Raw genomic sequence first — 15,959 nt, 5'->3', positions numbered from 1 at the left:
GCTAATGTTATCTGGGACCCTTGTGACCTGTTGGAAACTTGAACAATCGTAGAGTTCACAACACGTAGAAGCCTCTCTGCCTTGTGCTTTTGTTTGAATAAATAAGCAAGAAAGAAAACAAACACTGGTCCTGCAGCCATGTGCTCACTGTGGGCTGGGGAGTAATTAGAGGTGGCTGGGACGTAGATGAGACCTCAGCTCGAGGAGCAACGGGTTCCTACCTCTGGTGTGGGGCAGTGCTTGACTGATAAATCCTTTTCCAAACAAATACAGCACAAAGGTGGAATTTTACCCCGTAACATTTTCTTTTGTCCGTTTTAAACATACTCCTTTTCATAAAAAAGCCGCTTTTTTTATGTTTGAAGATGAAAAAGCCAATTTGTTTATAATGCTGGCGTTTCTAAACAGGCCTCTTTCATATCCTTTCCCCCCAAGCTTTTTCCCCCCAACTTTTATACTGAAATCTCTTCAAAAGCTTCCTGTCTGTGCAGCTTTGTCCCCTTGCTTGGCCAGACAGCCACAGGTACAGCCTGGAACGCAGCACTCCAGGAGCTTTAAAGAAGGACTTCTTGAAAATATGAAACCACAGCTGAATTTGGGTATTATGTTACCTCTTAATAACTGTCTGTTCCTAACACACTGTTGAGATCTCCTACACCCACCACCCAATGGATATTTGCCAGCCCACAAAGCCCTCACGGCAAAACCCCCTAAATCCTGATGTGACAGGAAATCCAGCACTCTGTTCACTCCTGGACTTTGTGGGATTCTTGAATCTCTCATTCCCTGCTGGGTCAGGAGCAGATTTCTCCCTCCCCAGAACCTGGGGAGGAACCAGCAGCTTCTAGGAGTTCTTTAACTAAGGCTTCAAGTGCAAAAAAACAGAGTGAAATTTGTCCTCTTTCTGATTTGGAGCACGGGCTCAACACCTGGTTCCCACCAGTGCAATCCAGAGTCTGTTGATAAGGAATAAATAATATTTAATAAAATTCAATAACACAAGAATCTAATAAAACAAGAATCCTGCATTTTCAGGAGAACAAATGCAGACCTGAGTTTAGCTACAACTCCTATCCAAGTTTCTTGGTAAGAATCATTCTGCAGAGCTTGCCCTGTGATCCAACAGGTACCTCAGTGACCTGTAACCCAGTGGCTTGAAGACTCATAAATAACACTGCTGGATATGGCCAGTGTGCCTGATTTCCCTAAACATCCTTCTATCCTTCAAAATCTGTGGGTTTTGGATCTGCCTCAGACGGCCTAAAAAATTCCCAAATGGGGTATAGAACATTCCTTATGAAGAGCTTTTCCTAATTCACCAGAAGAACATTTTTTAAAGCCTAATAATTCAATATTTGAGCTCCAGTTCTGTGCTAAGGGTGAGTCCTTTCAATGCTGCTTTAAACACCCCATCACTCTTCACCTACACCTGCCCAACTGGAAGAGCAGAGATAAAACTAGTCAGCGTTTTTTTCCTTGCTCCATTGTTATTCCTGCTGAAAAGAGGCAGAACTCCTTGCACTGGTTTCCTTTGAGTGGTGCTTATTCACAGCAAGTCACAGTGGGAGAGGGTGGGAGGCAGAGTTCATTCATTTTTGTAGCATAACATAGAGCAGATTGTGTTTGGATTTCGCTGGATATTTGTTGTTTTACGTTTCTTTGCTTTATATTGGAGAAGGGCCTGCAACAAAACTTTGATCCAAGGTACAAATCCACAGCCAAGATTTGAACTAAGCCTACAAAACTTTCTCCAGGCCGGGCTGCAGCCCAGCACGCTGACTTTGGGAGCGTCTTGTTCTTCACGTTGCTGATCATTTGGTTCAGGCCTGTTTCTGCTTATTTATTTGACCATCAGCCTGCAAAGGAACTTGGAGTCTCCAGGTTCTAGCCCATAATTTGTTTTTGAGAAGAACCCAGAGTAATTCCACCTACAATGTTCCTCCAGCTGCCAGGGCAGGCAACCAGATAAGATGGGCATAAAGAGATGCAGCATTGAGGGGGAAGGAGAAGAGGAAGGAGAGGTTATAAGGTTAAACTGGGCATAATTTCTGACATTAAGCTCAAACTTTTTCAGATCGTCTGGTTCAGTGAGTCTGTCAACAACCACAGAGCAGCAGAACAGCTGAAGTGGGAAAAGTGGCTTTAATCCTCCTGTGTGATGCCCTGGATTTTGCAGGGCTAGGGGTGGTCTCAGTTTCAGATGGTTCTTTGCACCACGTTTCTGGGAACTCAGCCCAGAAGGTATCCTAATAAAACAAGAATCCTTAATTTTCAGGGGAACAAATGCAGATCCAAGTTTAGCTACAACTCCTCTCTTAAAAAAAAAAAATTAAAAAAAATTTACAATTTTCTCTTTAGGACCTGGTGTGAAGGAGCAGGGCCAGACCTGCTGCTGCCCAGAGCAGTGCTCACACTGCAAAGAGCCCACACCATGATCCACACACAGCCCCTGCACTGCCATGGGCAGGGACACCTTCCACTATCCCAGGCTGCTCCAACTTGGCCTTGGACACCTCCTGGGATGGGGCAGCCACAGCTTCTCTGGGCAACCTGTGCCAGGGCCTTCCCACCCTCAGAGGGAGGAATTTCTACGTAATATCCAATCTAACCCTACTCTCTGCCAGCTTGAAGCCAACCCCCCTTGTCCTGTTGCTCCAAGCCCTTGTAAATAGTCTCTATCCATCTTTCTTGTGGGCTCTCTTCAGGCTCTGAAAGGCCACAATTAGGTCACCCCAAAGCTTCTCTAGGCTGAACAACCTGGAACAATTCTCTCAGCCTTTCCTCACAGCAGACGTGCTCCATCCCTCTGATCACGTTCGTGGCCCCTCTGGATTTGCTCCAACAGGTCCATGTCCTTGCTGTGCCGGGGATCCCAAAGTCTCTCACTAATTCACTAAGGACAAAGTGCAACAGCTACGAAAGGGAACCTCCTGCCTGTGCCTGCAGTGAGCTGTGAGCAACTGTGCTTTCACAAACGCTGAGTCAAGGCAACGCTGCAGCTACAGGAGAAACCAGTTTTAACTGTGAGTAGGGAAGGCATTACTCAGAGAACTCTTTGAATTGCACGAAATTCCAGGGAAAATAAGGTTGACGATGGATCGTTTCCGTTTCGACTTCTCCCCCGCAGCACAAGTAACATCGTTGCATAATTAATTACCGCGGTAATTAAGATTATTCACCTTAACTTTGCTCTCTCGCACCGTTTTCTGCAAGGCCATCGACCCTCCCCCTGCCATGGCTGCTGAAATTACAAACAGCAGCGGGTGTCAACCACAGAGGAGAAAAAAAAAAAAAAAGAGCATTGAAGGCATTGCAACACACTGCATTTGGCACAAGATAAGGCCAGAGGTGCCAAGGTTTAGCCCTTTTTATTTTCACAGAATAAGGTCAGAAATAAACAGGTGCAATCTCCCAACCTGAGGCAAACCCGCTCCGGATGAAGGGTTGTGGAGCTCTCTTTATGTGTAAGAATGTTTTGTGGACAAAACCAGCTCAGATTAGAGTTGGGAGGCACATGTAAGCACTGCAAACAGTGTTCAGGTGTACAAGGATGGCAAGAAGGAAGAGGAGGAAGATGCTAAAAAACACCCAATGAGAGGCTCTCCCAGCTGGACCAGAGATTTTGTAATGCACCCATTTAATGTGATTGGGAGGCAGGTTCTATTGAGACAAAACCAGTTTTCTCTGGAGGGAATTAAGTGTGTGTGGGGAAAAGTTCCTCTTTCTTTTATATTATATCACACAGGAGCTTTCAGACCACCAGCTGAGCCTTAATTTGTGACCCAGTGATGTGCAACTCTGATACCCAAGCCCGAGAAGCTGCTCCTGTGGTGCTGCAGTGGCTCAACCCTTCCCTCGGTGCTCCACTCCACAGGATGACCAATATCAGCCACAGGAGAGAAAAAGAAATAAGAGTGTTAAAAACTGGCAAAATAGAGAAAAGTTACTCAACTCCAAAAAATCACACCGCATAAAGCTAAAAAAAAAATAAATTATTAATTACAGGTTTTGGGAGGTTTTTAATGCACTCAGGGGTGACTAAAATAGCTGTGCCTTCCAAATCGAGGCGCGTTGGGTACATACCGTTCGTGAGGCTCGTCCCGCTCCTCGCTGGGAAGCAGCGTGCTGGGAATGCCATCTACTGGCAGCCAGGGCAGGGGCACCACGGCGGTGCTTTGGGGCCACCTCTCATTCTAAGCAAGCCCAGGGAGCAGCTACACACCCGCACTACTACGGGAAGTAAAGCTACTCCAGCTACTCCACCGGGGAGCGGCGCTGACGCACCTGGAGGGACAATTATCTAATCAATGAGTAATTAAATCCTGCGTAATGAGATGACAGGTCTGCCCCCAGGGAGGGAGAGAGGAATGCTTTCTGCTCTCAAAGATGCTGAGCCAGCACTCTGGGTAACCAGAGCAAACTGGAAACATACTCTGAATTATGCAAGTTGTCTTTAAAAGTCTTCTATATTGGTACTCACCTGTAACACGGTGGCAAACCAGCACATTTACATTTTTCCACGTCAGGCCACTGAGAAAAAGATTCAGCAGTTGCTGCAAGGACAGAACTTTGGGGGGAAAAAAGTTACTCCTAGAATCATAGAATGGTTTGGGTTGGAAGGATCTTAAAGCCCATCCAGTTCCACCCCTGCCATGGGCAGGGACACCTCCCACTGTCCCAGGTTGCTCCAACCTGGCCTTGGACACTTCCAGAGATCCAGGGGCAGCCACAGCTTCTCTGGGCAACCTGTGCCAGGGTCTCCCCACCCTCCCAGGGAGGAATTCCTTCCCAACATCTAATCCAAACCTGGCCCTGCTCCCTGAATGAGAGCAAGTGCAGGAGTCACAGCCCATCTCCTTGTTTCTGCCTTTCTGGGGACACAGGGACCCACACTTTGACAATGATGAGGGGGGTTATTTTGCTTTCTGATCACCAATTTTGTGGTACCTGGGTGAACTTTGCAGAGAACAACAGAAAAGCAAAGATTTTGTCAGTATTTGGTGAACAAATCAGGAATATCAATACTTCCAGCTTTTATAAAGTCCTGTTCTACTCATCCAGGTCCCACATTAGAATAATTGGGGGTACTCTTAAGATTAGAGGCTGCACTAGTGTAGATCAAACAGAAAAAAAAGAGCAAACCAAGCGATTCAAAGAGGCCTTTCTGCCCTTTATTACTTTCTGGACAAGTACAGCTGATGCCCCACCATCAAAACAGAGTCAAATTGCAACAAAATATGAGCAAACATGGTTCTGGTCCACGAGATCCAACCTTCAAGAGGAAAACAAAGCTCTGAAGAGTCACATTTTACAGGCATAATTAAAGCAAACACTTTGAAGGATAAAGACAGCAGAAAGTGATTTGTCAACCAGTTACAGTTTTAATACAAAAATGTTTAAAGTTCAGCCATAAGCTTAACTGTTCAACTGAAAATGAGTAGTGGAACCAAAAGCTTGAAGATGATTTGGTTTCAACATCAAGCTTGTTGGGTGACGAATACAGCAACCTTACTCCAGAATACACCTGCCCACACCCTAAAATCAGCTGTCTGGTTGTTGTCAGGCACCATCAGATATCAGATTTCCTGAGGCAGATGTTCTGTGATGTCCCAGCAGCTGCAGCTCAGGGGAATTCAGCTCATTTTTGCTAATTGTATGCACAGATATATCTATTTACAGCCTACAAGGGTTCAGTGAGGACAGTGACTGAAATACTTTCTCACTCTTTGTGGACACTCCTGGACTCTCCCCCTCAGTGGAGAACTTTGCACTGAGTGTTATCACATCACATCTGCAGACACAGACATTTAGCTTTTGATGGTTTAAGTTTAGCATCTGTCAGGAGCATTAAATTCAAACCAGAACATCCTAAAAACTGTGTAAAGAAAATACTGATAACCGTCACAATTCTCCTGGAAAAAAAAATAAACCCACATAACTATGTACAGCCATGCCAATTGTAGCTTCTCTGAAAAAATAAATGAACTGGCATGTAAAAAAAAATAATAATACCTGTAAGAATAACATTGTGAACTGTTATTCATTCTGCTGGGAAGTTACAGTAACAGCTGTTTACAAACAGAAAAGACTGAGGAAAAAAAGCATTTCCCCTTAGGGCAAATAAAGTTTAACAATTCTAGCAAACTATAGCAAAAAGGGGAAGTATTTGCCCTAAAATGACACAAAGGCAAGCTGGAAGAAAGATGGCAACTGTGTTTTTATTAGCCTCTTCATAAACAACAATTTGCAGGAAGAGGTTGGAGTATATTACTATTATCTGGAAAAATAATAATAAACTCCCAATCTTCCCTCCAAAGTTCATCACCTCTAAAATTGTTTTGGTCTTTTAACAGTTAGTCCCAGGTTTTATGCCTACACATTACAGTTTGGAACTTGTGTTAATGAACAGAAATAAAAAGAGCAAATACTGGTCAGTTGGCAGAGGGTTTCCAGGCCCTGGGGGTGTCCCAGGGTGGGAACTTTTCCATCTGCATTTCCCTGACTGGAGCCAGCAATCCCCCTGCTTCCACAGAGACCTTCCCACAGACATCTCCTCCTGTTCTCAGTGAACTCAGACTTTCACAAACCCCTATTTTTGTTTCCGAACCCTTCACTTGAAGCTGTTCCCTCAGACTAATTCCTTTGAAACCATGCAAAACCAGCAAATAGCATTTTTTGACTTCAGATAATTTCAACTCATATTCTGTAATTTTTTTTTTTTATAAATTAACAGAGCTTTGAATGAGTTAAGGCACCCAAATGCCCAGAAAAAAATAAATACCTTGGGCTAAATACAACTAAGTGTTCAGCAGTCATTTAATTGCACAATCACCTCCCTAATTTGTAGCACAACTCTGCCAATGTCTTTAGAGATCCTAAAATACAAATACTCTGTGACTGTAATGGACAAGGCATCGACAAGACATTCTCAAAGTTCTTTCTGGATTCCTGGCTCCTCAAGGTAACTGCTACTCCTAAAGTTAATTAGCATTTAGCAGCAAGATCAGCATGTCCTAAGAACGAAATAAATACTCACACAATCAATACTAATGGTTCAAAAGCTCAAACACATTATTGAAAACAATAAATTTCCAATCTTTTCTCCTGCCAATCCAAGATTGCAGAAACGAGACCCTTGGCAACAACATTCACAGCCCTCAGGACCACAGAAGCTTCTGCAAAGGAATTCTAGGCCTGAAGTTTTGTTGTCTGTGGTGCCTGTGAGGTGTTTTACTGTGTTCGGAGCTGGTAGTCTGTAAAGGGAAAAAAAACCCAACAAAACCTCACTTTTAGTCATTTGTCTCATTAAAAGCAGGAAAGCAGAGCAGCAAATTGGGATAAAATGCGTTGGTATATTAATATATATTAATATTTCTTAATACAAGAAAATATAAATATCAATAAAGCACTGAGAGGGGGAATGGCCTTAAGGTGAAGAGGGGTAGGTTTGGATTAGATCTAAGGGAAGGAATTCCAACCTGGGAGGGTGGGGAGGCCCTGGCACAGGTTGCCCAGAGAAGCTGTGGCTGCCCCTGGATCCCTGGAATTGTCCAAGGTCAGGTTGGAGCACCCTGGGCTAGTGGGAGGTAGCCACCCAGGGAGTGGGACTGGATGGGCTTTAAGTTCCCTTCCAACCCAACCCATTCTGGGATTCAATTACTCTATAAAATAAACCCAGATCTTTGTTTAGAATGGCCATGAGAATGAACTCTAAAGGGTTAATGGTAATTGTGGGCAGTCATGCTTAAATGCCAAAAAAAACCCCAAAACTAGAAAAACAACAAAACAAACAAACAAAAAAAACCCCAACCCACAAAACCCCACCAAAAAACCACAAACCAAAACAACAACAAAAAAAATTAGCAACCAATAAAAGAATCAAACCAAACCCCACCACTTTTACTTGCTAAAAATCTAATATATTTTATTAGTCAATGTCTGATACATTTGAAAGCTGGCAGAATCTGTGTGTGAGCATATTGTGAATGTGTGTGTTTTCAAATTTACCTCACCAAATTCCAGCCTAATTAGAAAATATTTGAACAGCATTACTGTTTTATATCCTATTGGGTCTTTCAGTCTTTCATTAAGACACCAAAAAAGGGGTCTAGAAAAAGCAGCATATCTTCATCTACTTCAGGTAGTTTCATACCCAAGAATATGAGTTTCAGTTTGTAGGTGTATTCTGGAGAAATAAAATACTCCCTTCTCTTACCTCCATTCTGGGTGATGTACCTGACCCATGGCAGGGCCTGGTAGCCACTTTTCTCAATTATCTTTAAGTAACGAACCTGGAAAGAAAGATCTGTAAGATACAAACTCCCCCATGTTGGTTCAAAACAGCATTTAGCAAAAAGAGGAACAAACCAACCACCCTTTTTCAGTCAAAAATGTGTTTTATGGATAAAACTTGAAGAGGAGTCACATCCAGAAGATGACAAACAGCTTGTGTGTTAGAACCCAGCACGTGAATTTATCAGTATTTCCATTTTCAACTACTAACCTGGATTCCTGAAGTGGTGAAATAGGGAATCTCAAACTTGACACTAATGGGAGGTTTTCCTTCCTTGTCTTCAGCTTCAACACTTGGAAGTCCAAAGTGAGCTCTCATCAGGTATTCTTTTCCACCCTGCCCAAAAGGGAAAGATTTTTTTTTTTCTTGAAACAAAATAAATTGAAAAAGAACTTGCAATGATACAAGTGGTTTTATTAATGTCAAACTGCTGAACTCCACTATCCATTCCAGCTCTTCTCCAGGGCTTCAGAGTGACATGTGTTTTTATTTTAAAAATGCTTTTTGTTTTTAAAGTTGCAGAGCCAGCCTGAGGCACAATTCCTTTTCTTCCAGCCTCGTACTCAAGAATTCAGATTAAATGGTGACACACAGCTGCACTCTCACATCACCAGCAGTGGACAGAGCTCATGCTTGTGGAACCACCCAAGAAGCAGAGCCTGACAAAACTCAAACAGCTGCTGCTAAAGCCAGGCCAAAGATTACACCATCCACAGGCATCACTAAAAAATCTGCTCTCTAATCTGGTTCTGAAAAATATCCCAGTGAAACAAACATAAACAACATGTATTACACCAAATTCCAACCCTTCATCCATGGAGAAAGAGGAAGAGGCCACTACTGATACTGTCAGAATCTGCTTTAGGCAGAGTCTGAACATCAATGAGATACTGATGGGAAGTAATTACTACACTACTGGGTGATAAGAGTAAAAAGAACACTTACTGGAAAAGATTTAATGGACCAGACAATCTCACTGTTCTCTGGAACCCATTTGACACTTCCAACAGTGGTTTTAAACTTTGGCGAGTCGGCGTCGTTTGGAACTGGGATGTGAATCTCCACGTTGTTGGCAGTTGATCTACGTTTAAATTGACTTTTTGCCTAATGAAGGAAAAAATACAATCAAAAAAGCAGGCTCTAAGTATTTCCATGATGCTGGTGGGTTCAGCTGTGAGACACAGAGATCCCCTCCACCCCAACCTGCATCCTGAGAACCACAACACAGACTGTAAGTTAAAATTAAGTGTTCAAACAGATCCAAGCCCCACAGAAATACTTAATACTTGTACAAAAAGGCACATGTTGCTGGTCAAGCTTTGAAAATAAATGGAAGAAGACTGAAATTGGGCATATTATTGAAGGATGTCTGACCTTGATCATGTACTCGATGCGGCTGTGGGAATGTTTCTCAATCACAGACTCGATCCAGATCAGGGGTTTTACCTGATGGGGAAAAAAAAAAAACCCTTCACAGCTCTGGGTTTCACCTGAAACAGTCACTAAAATGTTGCTCCCCCATAAAGCTACACTCAGCATGTGAACCCCCACAGAACACAGAGCCTGTGGTGTCCAAAATGACAAAAAGTCATGGTTTAATTGAAAACAAATAATTGTACAAATGAGCAAGTATTGACACACCAATGAGCAAATGCTACAAGAATTATAAGTTTAAAAATGTGTGGCTCACAATAATTCCTAATAACAAACACTTGCACAGGAAAATACTTGATAGTTTAACATACCATGGACTGAACTACAGCAGCTCAGTCCCCAGTATGAAGCTCTAAAAAGCCCTAAAAACCCCTCTAAGACTTAAAAATAACTCTAATTCAAAGCATTGCCCTTAAAATAAAAAATAACTCGAAGTTTATAGCATATTATAGACCCTTTGTAGATTGAGTTTTTCCTTTTCTGAAAGGAAAGGCATCCTCATCACTGGGACTGGCACACTCTGATAAAACTAAGTGATAAATTCTGTTGTAGAGAACAATGAATGGTTACACTGACATTTCATTATGTAGTTAGATGAAAAAACCAGAGTTTTTAGAAAACATAAAAAAGTCAGAGCATTTAAAAACTACTGAACAGTAGCTGAAGACACAGAGACTTATTGCCAAGTTACTTCTTAACTCCTTCTTCCTCCAAAAAGAGCAAACTATTAACAGTTGACTTAAAAGCTCTTGTACTGCCCAAGATTTGAAAAAAAAAATTAAAAAAAATTAAAGGAAAGCCATTGTGGCTATAATTTAAAACACTCTCAGTTAAAAAAGCAAACATCCAGACTCACGTGGGTGTTCAGACGATAGGACATGAGCTCAAACTCCCCGTCAGGGGGGATGAAGGAGATGGTCCTGTCGTTCTCAAAGCGGGAGAGACGAACGCACTGGTGGAACTTCACATCTTCCAGTTCCACTGATTTACTTTTCCCACCTGGCAGAAAACACCACAGGTCAAGGTGCTGCACAGGCTGCCTGCTGGCAGTCCTCCCTTCTAGCCAACACTTTCTAGGAGTAGGGAAGGGATTGTCCCCCTGTGCTGGGCACTGTTGAGACACCTCAAATCCCGTGTCCAGTTCTGGGCCCCTCATGACAAGAATGACTCTGAGGGGTTGGAGCATGCCCAGAGAAGGGAATGGAGCTGGGGAAGGGGTTAGAGCACCAGGAGCAGCTGAAGGAGCTGGGGGGGGCTCAGCCTGGAGAAAAAGAGGCTCAGGGGGGACCTTCTGGATCTGCAACACCCTGACAGGAGGGGGGAGCTGGGGGAATTGAGGCTCTGCTACCAGGGAACAAGGGACAAGATGAGAGGAAACAGCCCCAAATTGTGCCAGGGGAGGTTCAGGCTGGACATCAGGAAGAATTTCTTCATTGGAAGGTTGGTCAGGCATTGAAAGGGGTTGGAATCACCATCCCTGGAGGGATTTAAAAGCCACGTGGATGCAGCACTTGGGGACACTGTTTAGTGGCGGTGTTGGTTAATGGTCGGACTTAATTTCAGAGGGCTTTTCCAACCTTAATGATTCTGTGACTTCCTTGCTATCCCCAGGCTTCAGGCTCCAGATCCCACCTCTCATGATTATCACACCAGCACCAGGACACTCACGGCCTGTGTTGTCAAAGAGGACTTTGTCGTTGAGCCCCAGGCGCAGCTCCGGCATTCCCGACAGGAACACCCGCATCTTGATGGACCCGACGATCTCGCTCCGTAACACGTTCCCGTTGGCACTGACCTGAACAAAGAGGAAGGTAAGACTGCTCTGATGTGACATGTTGGGACATCAAGCAACACTCTCACCCCATCCCCACACCCTGGGTTTTCCTGGATGTGTTTCTCACCCCATCCCCACACCCTGGGTTCTCTTGGATGTGTTTCTCCTGAGGAATTAAGCCAGCACAGCAGAACTACATCAGGGAGGCGATGACACAGAGAAGGAAAAGACATATCCAAAAATCATCAATACAAACAATTAAAGGATTATTTGTACTGGATGTCCCTGAGACTACTTAATCTTTAATGACTGATGTTGCTTTGTGTGGCACAGCACACCAGCCACAGTCAGTCTGACCTTTTATTGCAGACTTTCACACAAAAAGCTCTTTATAAAACTTCCCACTACAATTCTCACTAAGAGTTCAAGTTCAAGGTACCCACCAAAAGGTTAACAGACTCTATGACATCCAGGAACACCTCGTTTTTCCTGTATTTTATGCCTTCTGATCTCCATGAAACAGCGTTTGTAACAGTGGCAGGCGGGCGCGGGGCTCCAGTTTCAAGTTTGTGACCTTCCTGAGTGATGTACCTTCACCAGCCACAGGATTGGCATGAAACAAAATGAAAATTAAACCTTTTTTGATACTTAGAACAAGCCAAACATTTGTTTGCCCACAGAAGAATGCTCAAAACTCTCTGAGGGCTTTGTCATTGTGATGCAGAATGGTACTTACTCTTGTAAAATTTTACTATCAGTGGTTTGTGGATACCCAAAATCCATAAGCTCATCTAACAACTCATAAATAATAACAAAATTATCCCTAATGCTCTCTTCTTCCAGCTCCTTGAAATATTCAGAAAAAACCTGAAACAAAACGACAGGAGGGAGGGGGAGAAGAAGAACATGAGCTGAGTGAGCAGAGCACACACAGAATGTATTCCTGCACCCGAAATAATCCTTTTAGAAAGCTCCAAACCAAACCCCAAACTCCACAAACAGCATCAGGAAACCCACCTCAATTAAAACTCAAGAGAGAAACAACCCCAGGAGGAACTCTGTGATGAAAAATATTTATTCTGGAGAAAATATTTTTCACACCAGGTTAGAGATGAACCGAACACAGGCTCTACTGTGATGCACCACTACTCATGCACCAGTTCACAATTCTCCTCTGGGTGCTCAGGTCTTGTGCAACTACTTACAGCACTTTGCCCCATCCTTTGCCTACTCAGCTACAAAATATCAGTGCCTTTTTAAGTGGTTAGGGAGATAGTTCTACAAAATAATCAAATATAAAGTAAAAATGCTATTGTCAGAGTTCTTTAAAAATGCGAAAGCTCTTTGCACTTCTATCTGAGGTCACATTTAGGCTGAACTGAAAGCAGGGGTTACTTCCAAAATTTCAGACTCACCTGAACTACTTTATATAAAAATGAAAACACCAGTGATACACATGCATTCTTCTTAGATGTTGCAACAACTGATAAAGGATGTTCAGGAAAAGTGCATTCAAAAGAAAAAAAGAAAAAAAGGTTTATTAAGTGCATTTCAAAAAGCCCTTAGGCAATTAGAGTTGGCCAGAAAAAGTAAGAGTTAATTATTTAACAGCACCTCTGATCTAAGGAGACAGGAAAATACACCTCCAGGAAATAATTTATTAGAGTAAAATTAACAGAAATGCCTTTTTGTAAAGAGCTTATTAGAGTAAAATTAATATAAACACCTTATACTGCTGGTGCACATTACATTACGTAAAGCATACATCAACTTTATTTAATATAACCTATTTTATTTAACAAACTTTATTAGATAACCAAATTTTTTTTCATCTTATGTGACTTCAGCCATTCTCCAACTTGCACTTTGTCAATAAAGAAAATAAGAGCAGCCCTTGGCCTTTCAGCAGCTCAAAGGATACGATACAGGTTGTTGTGTTTAATCCACATGAAACGAACTCCTCCATGTGCCAGGATAGGGGAAAGCGTCCCCTCCTCCTCCTTTTCCATAAGGATCGGCATAAAATGCTCCACCTCTGACATGTCCACATCTCCGCGGTAATTCCGACAGATCAGAACCTACGGAGAGAGCACCCAAACCCTTGGTTTTTTTCTCTTTTATAAGGGTGTTACCACGCCAGAAAAACACACAAGGCCTCTCTAAAATCACTCGGCTTCCCTCGAGTCTCTCTGCACGCAAATCACACCGCCAAAATACTTTTGCTGATTAGGACGCAAACGGCAATATTTCACTGCGAAGTCGCGCCATTAACGCTTCCCACGGTTATTCCTTATCGCTGCTCGCGCCCCAACGATTTGAAGAGGGGAAAACATGGAGCTTCTCTCAGGCAGAGATTAATAACCGCGGGCCGCGCTGCCTCACTCAGCATCGCGAGGGGACACAGGCCCACGAGCGCCCTGTCCCGGGGTGGTGGCACCTCGGGGACACCCGGGGGTGGCAGCGCGGCGGTGCTGGGGAGGGGAGCGCGGCCCCCGCAGCCCTTCGGGCACCGCGCGGCGCCCTCAGAGCGGAGGGTCCCGGGGGCACGGCACCGCTCCCTCCCGGCCCCGCAGAGCCCCCGCGGCCCGGCCTCACCTTCCCCTTGAGGTCCAGCACATACACGGCGCTGGCCGACATCGCCCCGAGCCCGCCCGGGCCGCGTCCCGCCCGCTCCCCTTCCCTTCCGCTTCCGCTTCCCCCGGCGGTTCCGGCGGAAGTGACGTCACTGCCCGGGACCGGCCGCGCCTCCGCGCAGAGATACACGCGGAGCACCGCGGCCGCGGAAGGACACCGTGATCAGCTGCATCGTGTTAAATAGTCCCAGGGTGTTTTCCCCTTTTTTTTTTTCCCGCTGGGAATGAATGGTCCAGTGGCAGAGACCCCGGAGAGGAACGAGGGTCTGTCCAGGCTGAGGTGGGACCCACACTGAGCTCCCCAGAGGGACCAAGTTCGGGTTAAAAACAATATTCCGATTATTCCAATATTCCAGTTGAAGAGGAGCGACAGGATTTTGAATGTCGAGGTACCTGTCGTCTGTCACAGGGGGTGAGAATTGTAAAGGCAGGCATGGCCCTTCCAGAACTTCACACACAAAATTCGCCCTGAGTTTTTTATATGTAAATCAGCACAAAAAAAAAAAGGATGAAACCAGCACTTTAATAAGTTATATCAAAGTTACAAGTTGCTGCAGACCCCTCACCTCTGAAAGAAGTCTGAATAGAAATACTGTTGTCCACAAAATCATATTTGTTACCTCGTGTGCAACACTCAAGAGAGACACTGATTAAATATTCCAAAGTTGCCAAGCTTGGGTGCTCGGTGTATTCCACAAATCCAGCACCCCAACTATCAAAACTTGGACATCACTGAGAACTTGTTGGCTGCTCTCTCTTCCCTGGATTAAGTCTCCCCTCTTGTTGATTAGGTTTAAAAGTATACAAAGATCAAACATGAAAGAACATCCTTCCTTAAGAAAATTTTACATATTCCACATTTTGCAATGTCACCTCTGAAAGAACTTGATAGAAAGGAATTTTATAATTCCCATAACTTACAAAAGAAACTTAAATACGAGACTGTCAGACTCTTCACTTCTAAAAAAAAAGAACAAATAAAGGAACATTTTCCAGCTGGCTTGCAGCAATTAATTTTGGCCTTAATCTCATTTTAAACAATAAAAAACCAGCCCTCTGCACCCACATAAACCAGAGCTCCTCAGCCAAGAGAAGCCTTTGCTGGACGTTTGGCTTTAACAAGCAAAGCTATAAAATAAGACAGTACAAAGTCATAAAACGCTCAGAAGATATATTAGACAATATGGAGAACACACACATTTACATGGCAACCCTTGCTTGATACAAACAAAACACAACTCCTGCTCCAGAGCCCGTGACAAGCAGCCCAGTCACTTAGTCCAGCTGACTTTGGGAATGTCGTAATGCTCAGTCAGAGTATCCAAGTGCCTATTGAAGTCCTGGGGGAGGAAGAGAGAAAGGAAACGTTTTAACCTTTGGTGCTGACATCACCAAGTCGAACCACAAGACCCCCTGCCTGTGTTGCACGAGGTGAAATAGTTCCTCCAGCCCAACAATAATAAGCACGCTCCGAGGGACTCGGGGTGATTTCGCTCACCTCCACTCTCTGCTTGTGGGTTTTCGAGGCTTTTTTCAGGATCCGCTCCATTTGCTGCGGGAGACACAGAGGGGCCGGTTACTCGGAGCACTCGCGGCCCCTCAGCGGCCGCACCCGAGGGGTGATGGGGGTGGTTTTTAAAGCCTTACCCGCTTCTCCTGCATCTTCTCGTAGGCCACCTGCGCCGGGGTCCGCTTGTCCAGCCCGCGCTTCTTCTCCTCCTCCTGCTTCTTGCTGCTCACGATGTGCTCCAGGATCTGGGCCTTTTCCTTCGCCTTCTTCTTCTTCCTGCGGGCACAGACCGGTCAGCGCCCGGCCCCGGGGGTG

General features: G+C 44.4%; 2 protein-coding genes across 4 annotated transcripts in view; one reads left to right on the top strand and one right to left on the bottom strand.

Moving 5' to 3' along the window:
• Positions 1–5,147: 5,147 nt before the first annotated feature.
• Positions 5,148–14,202, bottom strand: AP1M1 (adaptor related protein complex 1 subunit mu 1). Its single transcript, XM_027666639.1, has 12 exons — positions 14,097–14,202; positions 13,423–13,579; positions 12,917–12,984; positions 12,238–12,368; positions 11,945–12,092; positions 11,396–11,522; positions 10,584–10,726; positions 9,668–9,739; positions 9,239–9,397; positions 8,504–8,629; positions 8,216–8,291; positions 5,148–7,253 (listed from the first exon to the last, which is right to left on the bottom strand). Exons 1-12 carry the CDS (start codon positions 14,136–14,138, stop codon positions 7,231–7,233), a joined length of 1,272 nt encoding a protein of 423 aa, XP_027522440.1. The 5' UTR covers positions 14,139–14,202; the 3' UTR covers positions 5,148–7,230.
• A 1,343-nt stretch (positions 14,203–15,545) lies between these two features.
• Positions 15,546–15,959, top strand: part of CIB3 (calcium and integrin binding family member 3) — a 7,166-nt gene continuing 6,752 nt past the window's right edge. The window contains exon 1 of one of the 3 annotated variants that reach the window (XM_027666559.1): positions 15,546–15,565. Coding sequence is in view for 1 of the 3 variants with exons in the window: in XM_027666553.1 (XP_027522354.1) it covers positions 15,876–15,956 (81 nt within the window). In the remaining 2 variants the exon portion in view is untranslated. Of the gene's footprint in view, positions 15,566–15,762; positions 15,957–15,959 lie in introns of those variants that run through there. The other 2 variants (XM_027666553.1, XM_027666558.1) reach the window with 2 other exon arrangements.

This window comes from Corapipo altera, unplaced genomic scaffold, assembly GCF_003945725.1.
Source record: "Corapipo altera isolate COAL_440 unplaced genomic scaffold, ASM394572v1 193, whole genome shotgun sequence".
Classification (NCBI taxonomy): domain Eukaryota; kingdom Metazoa; phylum Chordata; class Aves; order Passeriformes; family Pipridae; genus Corapipo; species Corapipo altera.
This window is presented reverse-complemented; position numbering and strand designations above follow the sequence as displayed.